The sequence below is a fragment of the Eptatretus burgeri genome, unplaced genomic scaffold (genome assembly GCF_056783735.1).
Source record: "Eptatretus burgeri isolate ZD-2024b unplaced genomic scaffold, Ebu_testis_v1 Ebu_testis_scaffold_307, whole genome shotgun sequence".
Lineage (NCBI taxonomy): Eukaryota > Metazoa > Chordata > Myxini > Myxiniformes > Myxinidae > Eptatretus > Eptatretus burgeri.
In genome coordinates, this window is record NW_028222256.1 from 20,523 (window position 1) to 35,712 (window position 15,190).

Here is a 15,190-nt window from a genome sequence, read left to right on the forward strand (position 1 = left end):
CAGATGGACGGACAGACGGATGAACAACCCAAAAACATAACTCCTCCATTGACAAAAACTACCAAGGAATGTCTTGAAGAATTATCTGTGCAAGAGGTCATGCAAAAGGTGTTAGAAATGGCACTTTTGGATGTCAAGACCAGTTTCATAAAGTGGTTGTTGTGATGGTATTGAAAGTATTGCTCAAGGACAACAAAGACCACAACTACTTGTTAATGTGAACTCCTTCTTTTCCTTCTTTCTTTTTCCTTCACAGATCCATCGCCTCCTCTCCAACTCCGTGTTGCAATGCAAAACTCAACAACTCTCTCCATCTCCTGGACAAGCCCTGAAGATACAAACAAAGACCATTATGAATATAAAGTGTTGTTGTCCAAGAACATGGAATTGGGAACAAATATAACAATAGGGCAAACAAACTACACCTTTACCAACCTCTCACCTGGAACAGACTACAAGGTGTCTGTGTCATCACTCTACCATGAGAGAAAAAGCCAAGCTGCAGTGATACTTGCTACAACGGGTAGGTTACGTGAATACTTGATTGTAAACATGAAAAAGTAAGAAGTTTTGAAATGACTTACACCCTTTCGTGTGGACCTGTGGTGTTGGATTTTTCAGAGAGCGGTTACTGGATCAAGAACTGGCCTTGAATTAAGAAATCATTTTCCATTGGAATAAAATATCGTTTTTAAATGTAAACCATTCAGAGTGAGGACAAAGTGGTCACATGAAGGTTTTGTGAGCAATTTGATTTGAATATGTGGAAACGAGAGATAATTTGATGTCACGACTTCGACCGATATGACCCAGTCCATGTTAACTCTTTGATTACTCTAACTTTGACCTCAAACCTCAAGACCAGTAGACCTCAATATCTAATCTGTACATATATATCATGGTACATGTACTGAGTTTAGTTCAAATTCCATCGCTAATGGTATCACATTAACAGGAGTTAAAATGTGTCCCCTGGCACTTGACCTTTTAATGAAAAACCATCTATCATGGATGGATGTATTGATGGAGGTTGACACCCACTTCCACCAAGTTTGATTTAAATATCTTCAGCTGTTTTCAAGTATCACATTTTTTTCCTGTTATAACTTCTGACCTTTCACATCTCACTGCCAAAATCTAAACAGTTTACCATCACATCAAAATAAACACGCGTTCCAAGTTTGGTGAAAACCCCATCACGGGTTCACAATGTAATGCGGTCACAAATTTTTCATCAAATGGGACCTCTGACATTTGACCTCTTGACTCCATTATCTCATAAATTAATGTTTACATCACCACACAAACTTGTGCCAAGTTTCACTAAAATCCCTTCAGATGTTCTTTGGTTGTCACGAAAAAGAAAACCTGTCATGGACGGACTCATGCATGCACGTTCAGATGGACGGACAGCCGGATGAACAACCCAAAAACATAACTCCTCCATTGACAAAAACTACCAAGGAATGTCTTGAAGAATTATCTGTGCAAGAGGTCATGCAAAAGGTGTTAGAAATGGCACTTTTGGATGTCAAGACCAGTTTCATAAAGTGGTTGTTGTGATGGTATTGAAAGTATTGCTCAAGGACAACAAAGACCACAACTACTTGTTAATGTGAACTCCTTTTCCTTCTTTCTTTTTCCTTCACAGATCCATCGCCTCCTCTCCAACTCCGTGTTGCAATGCAAAACTCAACAACTCTCTCCATCTCCTGGACAAGCGCTGAAGATACAAACAAAGACCATTATGAATATAAAGTGTTGTTGTCCAAGAACATGGAATTGGGAACAAATATAACAATAGGGCAAACAAACTACACCTTTACAAACCTCTCACCTGGAACAGACTACAAGGTGTCTGTGTCATCACTCTACCATGAGAGAAAAAGCCAAGCTGCAGTGATACTTGTTACAACGGGTAGGTTACGTGAATACTTGATTGTAAACATGAAAAAGTAAGAAGTTTTGAAATGACTTACACCCTTTAGTGTGGACGTGTGGTGTTGGATTTTTCAGAGAGCGGTTACTGGATCAAGAACTGGCCTTGAATTAAGAAATCATTTTCCATTGGAATAAAATATCGTTTTTAAATGTAAACCATTCAGTGAGGACAAAGTGGTCACATGAAGGTTTTGTGAGCAATTTGATTTGAATATGTGGAAACGAGAGATAATTTGATGTCACGACTTCGACCGATATGACCCAGTCCATGTTAACTCTTTGATTACTCTAACTTTGACCTCAAACCTCAAGACCAGTCGACGTCAATATCTAATCTGTACATATATATCATGGTACAGGTACTGAGTTTAGTTCAAATTCCATCGCTAATGGTATCACATTAACAGGAGTTAAAATGTGTCCCCTGACACTTGACCTTTTAATGAAAAACCATCTATCATGGATGGATGTATTGATGGAGGTTGACACCCGCTTCCACCAAGTTTGATTGAAATATCTTCAGCTGTTTTCAAGTATGACATTGTTTTCCTGTTATAACTTCTGACCTTTCACATCTCACTGCCAAAATCTAATCAGTTTACCATCACATCAAAATAAACACGCGTTCCAAGTTTGATGAAAACCCCATCACGGGTTCACAATGAAATGCGGTCACAAATTTTTCATCAAATGGGACCTCTGACATTTGACCTCTTGACCCCATTATCTCATAAATTAATGTTTACATCACCACACAAACTTGTGCCAAGTTTCACTAAAATCCCTTCAGATGTTCTTTGGTTGTCATGAAAAAGAAAACCTGTCATGGACGGATTCATGCATGCACGTTCAGATGGACGGACAGACAGATGAACAACCCAAAAACATAACTCCTCCATTGACAAAAACTACCAAGGAATGTCTTGAAGAATTATCTGTGCAAGAGGTCATGCAAAAGGTGTTAGAAATGGCACTTTTGGATGTCAAGACCAGTTTCATAAAGTGGTTGTTGTGATGGTATTGAAAGTATTGCTCAAGGACAACAAAGACCACAACTACTTGTTAATGTGAACTCCTTCTTTTCCTTCTTTCTTTTTCCTTCACAGATCCATCGCCTCCTCTCCAACTCCGTGTTGCAATGCAAAACTCAACAACTCTCTCCATCTCCTGGACAAGCCCTGAAGATACAAACAAAGATCATTATGAATATAAAGTGTTGTTGTCCAAGAACATGGAATTGGGAACAAATATAACAATAGGGCAAACAAACTACACCTTTACAAACCTCTCACCTGGAACAGACTACAACGTGTCTGTGTCATCACTCTACCATGAGAGAAAAAGCCAAGCCGCAGTGATACTTGTTACAACGGGTAGGTTACGTGAATACTTGATTGTAAACATGAAAAAGTAAGAAGTTTTTAAATGACTTACACCCTTTAGTGTGGACCTGTGGTGTTGGATTTTTCAGAGAGCGGTTACTGGATCAAGAACTGGCCTTGAATTAAGAAATAATTTTCCATTGGGATAAAATATAGTTTTTAAATGTAAACCATTCAGAGTGAGGACAAAGTGGTCACATGAAGGTTTTGTGAACAATTTGATTTGAATATGTGGAAACGAGAGATAATTTGATGTCACGACATCGACCGATATGACCCAGTCCATGTTAACTCTTTGCTTTCTCTAACTTTGACCTCAAACCTCAAGACCAGTAGACCTCAATATCTAATCTGTACATATATATCATGGTACATGTACTGAGTTTAGTTCAAATTCCATCGCTAATGGGATGACATTAACAGGAGTTAAAATGTGTCCCCTGGCACTTGACCTTTTAATGAAAAACCATCTATCATGGATGGATGTATTGATGGAGGTTGACACCCACTTCCACCAAGTTTGATTTAAATATCTTCAGCTGTTTTCAAGTCTCACATTTTTTTCCTGTTATAACCTCTGACCTTTCACATCTCACTGCCAAAATCTAAACAGTTTACCATCACATCAAAATAAACACGCGTTCCAAGTTTGGTGAAAACCCCATCACGGGTTCACAATGTAATGCGGTCACAAATTTTTCATCAAATGGCACCTCTGACATTTGACCTCTTGACCCCATTGTCTCATATATTAATGTTTACATCACCACACAAACTTGTGCCAAGTTTCACTAAAATCCCTTCAGATGTTCTTTGGTTGTCATGAAAAAGAAAACCTGTCATGGACGGACTCATGCATGCACATTCAGATGGACGGACAGCCGGATGAACAACCCAAAAACATAACGCCTCCATTGACAAAAAATACCAAGGAATGTCTTGAAGAATTATCTGTGCAAGAGGTCATGCAAAAGGTGTTAGAAATGGCACTTTTGGATGTCAAGACCAGTTTCATAAAGTGGTTGTTGTGATGGTATTGAAAGTATTGCTCAAGGACAACAAAGACCACAACTACTTGTTAATGTGAACTCCTTCTTTTCCTTCTTTCTTTTTCCTTCACAGATCCATCGCCTCCTCTCCAACTCCGTGTTGCAAGGCAAAACTCAACAACTCTCTCCATCTCCTGGACAAGCCCTGAAGATACAAACAAAGATCATTATGAATATAAAGTGTTGTTGTCCAAGAACATGGAATTGGGAACAAATATAACAATAGGGCAAACAAACTACACCTTTACAAACCTCTCACCTGGAACAGACTACAACGTGTCTGTGTCATCACTCTACCATGAGAGAAAAAGCCAAGCTGCAGTGATACTTGCTACAACGGGTAGGTTACGGGAATACTTTATTGTAAACATGAAAAAGTAAGAAGTTTTTAAATGACTTACACCCTTTAGTGTGGACCTGTGGTGTTGGATTTTTCAGAGAGCGGTTACTGGATCAAGAACTGGCCTTGAATTAAGAAATTATTTTCCATTGGGATAAAATATAGTTTTTAAATGTAAACCATTCAGAGTGAGGACAAAGTGGTCACATGAAGGTTTTGTGAACAATTTGATTTGAATATGTGGAAACGAGAGATAATTTGATGTCACGACATCGACCGATATGACCCAGTCCATGTTAACTCTTTGCTTCCTCTAACTTTGACCTCAAACCTCAAGACCAGTAGACCTCAATATCTAATCTGTACATATATATTGTTGTGGTTACCAGATTCGCAAACCACCATTCAGGTCCCTTAGGTGAGGTATCTCGGTAAGTGCATGTGTCGTTAGGCCCAAACCCGTTGTCTCGTGGGAATACATGTCATTTATACGTGTTGCGACTCTTCAGGATAGCCGTTTTTCTTTTACTATCTTTATTTTGGACCAACCGCCAGGATTACCATCACAATTACAACCACAACCACCGCTTCACCACAACCGCCACGACCTTCCCGTCACACCTCGCCACCGTAGCATCGCCACCGTTCTTGCCCCGCTGTGGGTACCGGTGTTGGACTCATGCAGAACGCGCGTCGAACAGCGTGTACAAAATCACGGATTTTGTGCTTCAAAAACGGATCAAAAACGACACACGCCCACTTTTTGCCGTCCAATCGGTGAGCGAGGGGCGATTTGGCCCCGCCTCCAGAACGATCGATATATGCAAATTTGTGGATCAAAAAGCCTTCACGCCCACTTTTTCTCGGGCCAATGGGGAGCGAGGTGAAAGGTCAAAGGGATGGGGTCAAAGGCGAAGTTACGGGGGGGATAAAAGGACGGTGTTCGTCAGTCAGGGGCGAGAGAGTAGAACGGAGAAGGAGAACGAGAACGAGAAGGAGTCAGCAGGAAGGAGAACGAGAACGAGAACGAGAACGAGAACGAGAAGGAGTCGGAACGGAGGGGACGAGTGTGGAAGTCTGGAGCCCGAAGCCTGCAGTGGCTGGAGATGCTGAAGAGAGTCGGACGAGGGAGGGGGTGCTCGCGTCGGTGCCAGGAGCTGCACGCCCGAGGGAGGCCGGCAGCGCGACCTGGCCGAGGTGGAGACGCACACCAGGGATAATAAAGATCCTCTATACCCCGAGCATCAGCAACCCCCTCCTGTTTCCCCCCGCGCTGAGATAGTGCGACCAAGGGGGCCCCGTTCCCACCCCCTGCCAGGCACTGTCCACGAGGCCCGCGGGTTGCGGGGCCATCGCCGCTCCGCGTCTCATCACCAGACGGGTAGGCCCGACCCGGTCTCGGCCTCAGGCCTGCCTCATTCTTGAGGTATTTCTTTTCCTTGGTTTTGGGTATGTGTTGTCGGCGCCGTCTGTGAAGTAGAATTGTATAAGTGTTGCCGTGTGCTCGGTAGTCGGTATTAGCTCTGCATTGTCTTCGCTTTTATATTTGCTTTTTGTGTAAATGGAATATTGTTTTCTTTTTTTTGTGTGCTTTTGGTGGAATTGTATTTGTGTGCTTCCCGTGTGCCGCGAATAAATGTGCTTTATTGTTGAACTGTTCTCCCGCTTCGCTTCGTCTTTTCCTCCATTGAATCCCCATCTTGCTTCACGTAAAGGGTTGGTAGTGGGCTGAATACGCCCGATAATTAATCGAACCGTCGAGGTCGACGATAACACCGCTCGGTTATTCTGATAGTACGGAACGGGTCGCTTAAGTGGCCCGTGTCCGAAGTCGACCTGCGGCGAGGTGCGATCGCCCGGTCTACCCTCCGCGTGGGTACTTAGGTAGTTCGAATTTGGCGAGCAACTCTATCCCACGCGGGGGCTGATTGGCTCGATCGCGGTGAGACCGAAAGGTCCACCCGTGACTGGTTCCCGGCGTTAGTCCGAGAGGGTCACGACTGGATTGTCCGTCCGGTGGGCGACGTGCCGCGATTCGAGTTGCGTGGCCGTCCGCACGCCGGCGGGCGCGAATACCGCAACACTGGTGTCAGGTCGTGCGATACAAATTCATCGCCCTCCTCGCGGCACTGGTATTGGAGAGCGGGACAACAGGCTCTCCTGTCTCCGGCTAAATTCACGGGAATCGGTCCAGGGGTGAGAGAAGCGACCCCCGATTCCCTCCAAATTACGAGCGAGCAAATTAACCCTTCACGAGAAGCAAGATGGCGTCTCAAGGCGAGCGGGAGCCGGGGGTATTAGAAATGTATATGTGTAGTAATGTAGAATCCATGGTCCAGGATGGAATCCCCGAGCAGGAAATGTTGATTGTGCAGGAACACGGACTCGCCCAACTGAACCCAGAACCTGAGGTGGGTGCGGCAGAGGCCGCGGTGTATGACACCTCCCCCCCCCTCTCCACCAAAACCCTTCCCCGACCCCTGCCGAAACGGCTCACCCAAGCGCACCCGACATGACCCAGCTATACACCATGCTGGCAAAAATGTATGCGGAAACGACAGCGAAGATGATTGCGAACATGAACAAGCAAATGGACGAAGTAAAAACGAAGATGGAAGCGAATATGAAAAACGAAATGAAAGGCATGAACGAACAAATGAACGAAAAGATGGATACAAATACAAATGAAGTGAAAACGACGATGGATGCGAATACACAACAAATAAACGAAAAGATGGATACAAAAATAAACGGAATGGAAGCAAACATGAAGGAAGAAATGAAAGAGCTACGGGGTGAGACGCAGAACATGGGCCGATGCCTGCAGGCGGGCATGAAGGCCGTGACAAAGGAAATAATAGTTGAGACAAGGGAGGTAAAGGGTGAAGAGTTGGCAGAGACACGGGAGACAGAAAAAATAGAGGGAAGACTACACGATGAAGATGGGGTAAGTGACGCACACACACACACGGAGGTAGTGGAGGATAATGGGGGTGAGCTCGCGGAGCGTGTAGGGACCCGGTGCGAGCAGCGGGATGGCCTCCTCCAGGAACAAGGGGAGGGAGTATGCCCCCTTGAGGCGAGTCACGACCAGGTGAGTTCGGTCGTGTTTTGCGAGGTTGAGGGGACGAGTGCTGTGGACGGGTGCACGGAGAGCTTGGGGGGTATAGAGGCCCCGGAGACCCTTGTGGGGACACGAATCCCCAGTGTAGTTGTCCCTGTGTGTGTGGTGCAAGGCGTGAGTGCGTCCCCGTGTGTGGAAGCGACCCCGTGTGTGTGGTGTGGTGGCGATGGTGCCGGAGTACGTGCTTCCCAGCACGCCGTGTGTGGATGAGGCACCGTGTGTGAGTGAGGCCGTGTGTGTGAGTGAAACGGCCAGTATGAGTGAGGCACCACGTGTGAGTGGTGTGGTGGCGAGTGTGCCGGAGTGTGTGCTTCCCAGCACGCTGTGTGTGAGTGAGGCACCGCGGGTTAGTGCCCCCGCGTGTGTGGGCGAGGCACCGTGTGTGGAAGAGACCGCGTGTGTGTGTCGCCGTGTGTATGAGTGAGGTACCGCGGGTGAGTGCCCCCGCGTGTGTGGATGAGGCACCGCGGGTGAGTGCCCCCGCACGCGTGAGTGAACGGCCGTGTGCAAGGTCGCTGTGTGCAAGGGAGACCGTGTGTGTGAGAGAGCGGTATGTGAGGGAGATGTCGGTTGGCATGCGGGAGCACGCAGCCGCGTCTCCCGGTGTGAGTTTAATGGTGTGGACTGTGTGCGTCGTAACACGCAGGTATGCGTGTGTGGAATGGAGACGACGACGGCGACAGAGGAGAGAAAGCCGAGTAGCGGCTGTAGTTGTTTCGCGGACCGTGCCGGGTTCACCCAGCAGTGAGCACGCGGTTCGTGCTGTGCAACGCACGAGACCGCCACGTGCTCGCTTGCGAGAGTGAAGTCCCGGTCCGGAAACGCACGCGGTGGATTTGCCGATCCCGCGGACGGACAAAGTTTAGGCAGGTAAACGGATTTGGACCGGACGGGTTCTCCACGCGATCGTGTGTGTTAAGCTCCAACGGGCAAAGCACATGTGTTCGCGTGAGGAACCCCTCGAGACGTGGGGCTTGTTTTTTTTTTATGCGCACGGTGACGTCATGGCTGCACGTGTGGTTGGAATCCGGCAGGAGGGTTATCTCTGCCGGATGGTACCGTCCAAGGAGGGACGAGGAACACGTGCAGCTGCATGACGTCACGGGCAGGTGTAAAGTGCGCGAGCTCTGAGTTGCCGCGCAGGTGCTGCGCATGGAAAAAAAAAAAAAGAAAAAGCAAGCCTCACTTTCGGGTGTACAGGATTCCTGGGCAAGGGGTGAAAGACCCCCTTACCTGGGCACAGGATGAAAACTAGTTAGGGGGAAGGGTTAGCTTAGTTAGACCGACTTCATGGGGCAGGGGTAAGTCCTCATGGAGTCCGTGGAATGGATTAGTTAGAGGGATTTAGTGAGCTTTAGGTTGGGAAATAAAATGATTTATTTGGAGACAGTGACAGACTTGTGGATGTGTAGCGGGGACGTAGCTTAGCTACGTAGTGTTAAAAGGAACGTGCTATAGTTTAAGGGACGACGTGGGAGCACGAGTTAGTTAGGGGATGTAGTTAGGAGGATGGCAGAGTTCAGTGGTGTGTGTGTTGAAGAGTTGGTGAGTGAAGTGGAAGCATGTGCTTTGTGAGTGAGTGAGGCCAGCGGGTCTGTGTGTATGGAGTGAATGGGGAATGCATGGTGCGATGAGTGATTGGGGGGAGGAGTGACTCCCGCCCAAGGGACCCCGGGGTCAGTGTAGAGTGAGTTAGCTGGGTTAGTCAAATTGAAAATGGAGGTCGTTTTGCTGTTGGTGGGAAAGTAGGCTCGAGACCTATTTGGAGGGGTGCAGGAGCCCTGTTGACGGGCTTGGGAGCGTGGCTGCGAAAGGTGAGTATCGCTGAGTGGGTACCCCGGGCACCAGGCTAGTCGGCCGCGGTAGGCCATGGGCCCATGGGGGGCCGGGATAGAGTAGTGGGCACGGGTGCGCCTGCTTGGTGCGGGGGCCCGGGGCGCCATTAGCCGCGTGGGCAGTGTTGTGGGCACGGGTGACCCTCGGAAAGGGGCCCGGGAGGCCGGCCTGCCACGTGTGCGTTTCAGGGGAGGTGCCATGGGGGGCACTCCCCGGTGTTAGGGAGCTGGTAGGCTCGGAGGCAGTGTAGTGCCCGGGGTGCCATAGCGGGAGAATCGGCAGAGGGTCGTGCCTGCCAAAGGGAGCCACGTGTCCCAGCCAGGAGACCGTGTGAGGGCACGGAGAGAAAATTGGGGGGGCGAGGCCCGAAATTGTGAGGACACCAACACAGGCGACGGGAATCTGGGTTGTTAGAACCAATAGTTTAAGCGAGAGGCGCTTGTTGAAAGCCCCGGGGTAGTTTAACAGTTAAATGGTTAGGGTAGATTAGGAAGTGTACCCCTCCGCACCATCCATCCCCTCGCTGTCGTTGTGGGCCGCTGGACCCACTTTGGTTATAGATCGCCGAACTCTGGGGAGGCCATTCTGAGGCTTCGTTGGGCCTCGACACAGGACGTTAGCTCTCCCTTGTTCCCCTCTGGGAAGGGAACGTAGGGGTTGGGAGTAGGCTAGGTGACAGAATAGGTTAGCCGAACAAGGACGATAAAGGGGGTTAGGGGACGATTTATAGTGGGGGAGTAAAAATAAAAAAAAATAAAAATAAAATAAGTTGGGGCTAAATTGGGGTTTGACAAATTAAGGGAGTGGGTATGTACAGTGACAGGCAAAGGCGATAGGTGGGAGGTAGACAGGAAGGTAGGTCCGAGCCCGCCTTCCAAGTGGCCAGCACCACCGCACTCCCTCCACCAACTTCCACTGACGGCAAAAGCTGGCCAGCTTCATCTGCTGGCTGTGTTACTGCAAGGCCTGTGCCGGCCAGTTCATCTGCTGGCTGTTTTTCTTCGAGGCCTGTGCCGGTCTGGTTCTGCGGGCTGAGTTTGCCTGCAGCGGCCTTCTTCTGCGGGCTGTGTTTGCCTGCTGCCTTTGCCATGCCATGCCCACTGCCCATGTTCACCAGCCCCCGTTCAATTTTTGCTTTACCCCGCCCCCCCTGTTCATTTCCATGTGCGCCAGGATCCGCAAGGCAACAGTTTGCAAGCTGCAAGAACTGCCCTGTTGGCAGCTACAACACGGGCCTGCAGTGGCGGCCCGTGCACCGTGTTTGTGTCCATCCATTCATCCATTCATTCGTTGTGCTCATTGCGTGTGCCACTTGAGCTGGCACGGAGACTACGTTTGTGCAGCCCATGCACCGTTGTGGTTCACTGCGTTCAGTTCAAAAGGGAAGGCCTTGGACTGCGTGTGAGCAGCCAGCCACGTTCCCTGTCACCTGCATCGTTTGAGCCAGAGACTGCATGTGGGCAGCCTGGCTCCCTGCTAACTGCTTTCTTTTGCAGAGTTCAGTGATCCTGGGCCATGGTTTAGTGTAAAATTTGTAAGTTAAGGTAAGATGTACTGTAAATATGAGTGCGCCCCCGGCATGTTTGTCTTAGCGCCGGCAATTTTATTTAAGTCGTCCGTATGAGTGAGTTTGTTGAGATAGTTACGCAGCCCTCAGGTTATTTATTTTGGGGACACGAATACCATGAATGTCGCACTCAGGGATCCGTAGGTAAAGTGTACTGGGGGAAAACTACACATGATGGCACACGAAAATTTGACGACTCGGGACGAGTCTGTAAAAAGGGAAGGGGGTAGTGTTGTGGTTACCAGATTCGCAAACCACCATTCAGGTCCCTTAGGTGAGGTATCTCGGTAAGTGCATGTGTAGTTAGGCCCAAACCCGTTGTCTAGTGGGAATACATGTCATTTATACGTGCTGCGACTCTTCAGGATAGCCGTTTTCTTTTACTATCTTTATTTTGGACCAACCGCCAGGATTACCATCACAATTACAACCACAACCACCGCTTCACCACAACCGCCACGACCTTCCCGTCACACCTCGCCACCGTAGCATCGCCACCGTTCTTGCCCCGCTGTGGGTACCGGTGTTGGACTCATGCAGAACGCGCGTCGAACAGCGTGTACAAAATCACGGATTTTGTGCTTCAAAAACGGATCAAAAACGACACACGCCCACTTTTTGCCGTCCAATCGGTGAGCGAGGGGCGATTTGGCCCCGCCTCCAGAACGATCGATATATGCAAATTTGTGGATCAAAAAGCCTTCACGCCCACTTTTTCTCGGGCCAATGGGGAGCGAGGTGAAAGGTCGAAGGGAGGGGGTCAAAGGCGAAGTTACGGGGGGATAAAAGGACGGTGTTCGTCAGTCAGGGGAGAGAGAGTAGAACGGAGAAGGAGAACGAGAACGAGAAGGAGTCGGAACGGAGGGGACGAGTGTGGAAGTCTGGAGCCCGAAGCCTGCAGTGGCTGGAGAAGCTGAAGAGAGTCGGACGAGGGAGGGGGTGCTCGCGTCGGTGCCAGGAGCTGCACGCCCGAGGGAGGCCGGCAGCGCGACCTGGCCGAGGTGGAGACGCACACCAGGGATAATAAAGATCCTCTATACCCCGAGCATCAGCAACCCCCTCCTGTTTCCCCCCGCGCTGAGATAGTGCGACCAAGGGGGCCCCGTTCCCACCCCCTGCCAGGCACTGTCCACGAGGCCCGCGGGTTGCGGGGCCATCGCCGCTCCGCGTCTCATCACCAGACGGGTAGGCCCGACCCGGTCTCGGCCTCAGGCCTGCCTCATTCTTGAGGTATTTCTTTTCCTTGGTTTTGGGTATGTGTTGTCGGCGCCGTCTGTGAAGTAGAATTGTATAAGTGTTGCCGTGTGCTCGGTAGTCGGTATTAGCTCTGCATTGTCTTCGCTTTTATATTTGCTTTTTGTGTAAATGGAATATTGTTTTCTTTTTTTTGTGTGCTTTTGGTGGAATTGTATTTGTGTGCTTCCCGTGTGCCGCGAATAAATGTGCTTTATTGTTGAACTGTTCTCCCGCTTCGCTTCGTCTTTTCCTCCATTGAATCCCCATCTTGCTTCACGTAAAGGGTTGGTCGTGGGCTGAATACGCCCGATAATTAATCGAACCGTCGAGGTCGACGATAACACCGCTCGGTTATTCTGATAGTACGGAACGGGTCGCTTAAGTGGCCCGTGTCCGAAGTCGACCTGCGGCGAGGTGCGATCGCCCGGTCTACCCTCCGCGTGGGTACTTAGGTAGTTCGAATTTGGCGAGCAACCCTATCCCACGCGGGGGCTGATTGGCTCGGTCGCGGTGAGACCGAAAGGTCCACCCGTGACTGGTTCCCGGCGTTAGTCCGAGAGGGTCACGACTGGATTGTCCGTCCGGTGGGCGACGTGCCGCGATTCGAGTTGCGGGCCGTCCGCACGCCGGCGGGCGCGAATCCGCAACAATATCATAGTACATGTACTGAGTTTAGTTCAAATTCCATCGCTAATGGAATGACATTAACAGGAGTAAAAATGTGTCCCCTGGCACTTGACCTTTTAATGAAAAACCATCTATCATGGATGGATGTATTGATGGAGGTTGACACCCACTTCCACCAAGTTTGATTTAAATATCTTCAGCTGTTTTCAAGTCTCACATTTTTTTCCTGTTATAACCTCTGACCTTTCACATCTCACTGCCAAAATCTAAACAGTTTACCATCACATCAAAATAAACACGCGTTCCAAGTTTGGTGAAAACCCCATCACGGGTTCACAATGTAATGCGGTCACAAATTTTTCATCAAATGGCACCTCTCACATTTGAGCTCTTGACCCCATTATCTCATATTAATATTTATATCACCACACAAACTTGTGCCAAGTTTCACTAAAATCCCTTCAGATGTTCTTTGGTTGTCATGAAAAAGAAAACCTGTCATGGACGGACTCATGCATGCACATTCAGATGGACGGACAGCCGGATGAACAACCCAAAAACATAACGCCTCCATTGACAAAAAATACCAAGGAATGTCTTGAAGAATTATCTGTGCAAGAGGTCATGCAAAAGGTGTTAGAAATGGCACTTTTGGATGTCAAGACCAGTTTCATAAAGTGGTTGTTGTGATGGTATTGAAAGTATTGCTCAAGGACAACAAAGACCACAACTACTTGTTAATGTGAACTCCTTCTTTTCCTTCTTTCTTTTTCCTTCACAGATCCATCGCCTCCTCTCCAACTCCGTGTTGCAAGGCAAAACTCAACAACTCTCTCCATCTCCTGGACAAGCCCTGAAGATACAAACAAAGATCATTATGAATATAAAGTGTTGTTGTCCAAGAACATGGAATTGGGAACAAATATAACAATAGGGCAAACAAACTACACCTTTACAAACCTCTCACCTGGAACAGACTACAACGTGTCTGTGTCATCACTCTACCATGAGAGAAAAAGCCAAGCTGCAGTGATACTTGCTACAACGGGTAGGTTACGTGAATACTTGATTGTAAACATGAAAAAGTAAGAAGTTTTGAAATGACTTACACCCTTTAGTGTGGACGTGTGGTGTTGGATTTTTCAGAGAGCGGTTACTGGATCAAGAACTGGCTTTGAATTAAGAAATCATTTTCCATTGGAATAAAATATCGTTTTTAAATGTAAACCATTCAGAGTGAGGACAAAGTGGTCACATAAAGGTTTTGTGAGCAATTTGATTTGAATATGTGGAAACGAGAGATAATTTGATGTCACGACTTCGACCGATATGACCCAGTCCATGTTAACTCTTTGATTACTCTAACTTTGACCTCAAACCTCAAGACCAGTCGACGTCAATATCTAATCTGTACATATATATCATGGTACAGGTACTGAGTTTAGTTCAAATTCCATCGCTAATGGTATCACATTAACAGGAGTTAAAATGTGTCCCCTGACACTTGACCTTTTAATGAAAAACCATCTATCATGGATGGATGTATTGATGGAGGTTGACACCCGCTTCCACCAAGTTTGATTGAAATATCTTCAGCTGTTTTCAAGTATGACATTGTTTTCCTGTTATAACTTCTGACCTTTCACATCTCACTGCCAAAATCTAATCAGTTTACCATCACATCAAAATAAACACGTGTTCCAAGTTTGATGAAAACCCCATCACGGGTTCACAATGAAATGCGGTCACAAATTTTTCATCAAATGGGACCTCTGACATTTGACCTCTTGACCCCATTATCTCATAAATTAATGTTTACATCACCACACAAACTTGTGCCAAGTTTCACTAAAATCCCTTCAGATGTTCTTTGGTTGTCATGAAAAAGAAAACCTGTCATGGACGGATTCATGCATGCACGTTCAGATGGACGGACAGACAGATGAACAACCCAAAAACATAACTCCTCCATTGACAAAAACTACCAAGGAATGTCTTGAAGAATTATCTGTGCAAGAGGTCATGCAAAAGGTGTTAGAAATGGCACTTTTGGATGTCAAGACCAGTTTCATAAAGTGGTTGTTGTGA

General features: G+C 47.7%; 1 protein-coding gene across 1 annotated transcript in view; it reads left to right on the top strand.

Annotated features, from left to right (window-relative positions):
- Window positions 1-288: 288 nt before the first annotated feature.
- The window catches only part of LOC147007326 (fibronectin-like), a gene marked incomplete at its 3' end in the record, with an annotated part of 29,234 nt that continues 14,332 nt past the window's right edge, over window positions 289-15,190 (top strand). The window contains exons 1-5 of the mRNA XM_085867349.1: window positions 289-523; window positions 1,652-1,918; window positions 3,048-3,314; window positions 4,446-4,712; window positions 13,884-14,150. Coding sequence (XP_085723475.1) covers window positions 289-523; window positions 1,652-1,918; window positions 3,048-3,314; window positions 4,446-4,712; window positions 13,884-14,150 — 1,303 coding nt within the window. The remainder of the gene's footprint in view (window positions 524-1,651; window positions 1,919-3,047; window positions 3,315-4,445; window positions 4,713-13,883; window positions 14,151-15,190) is intronic.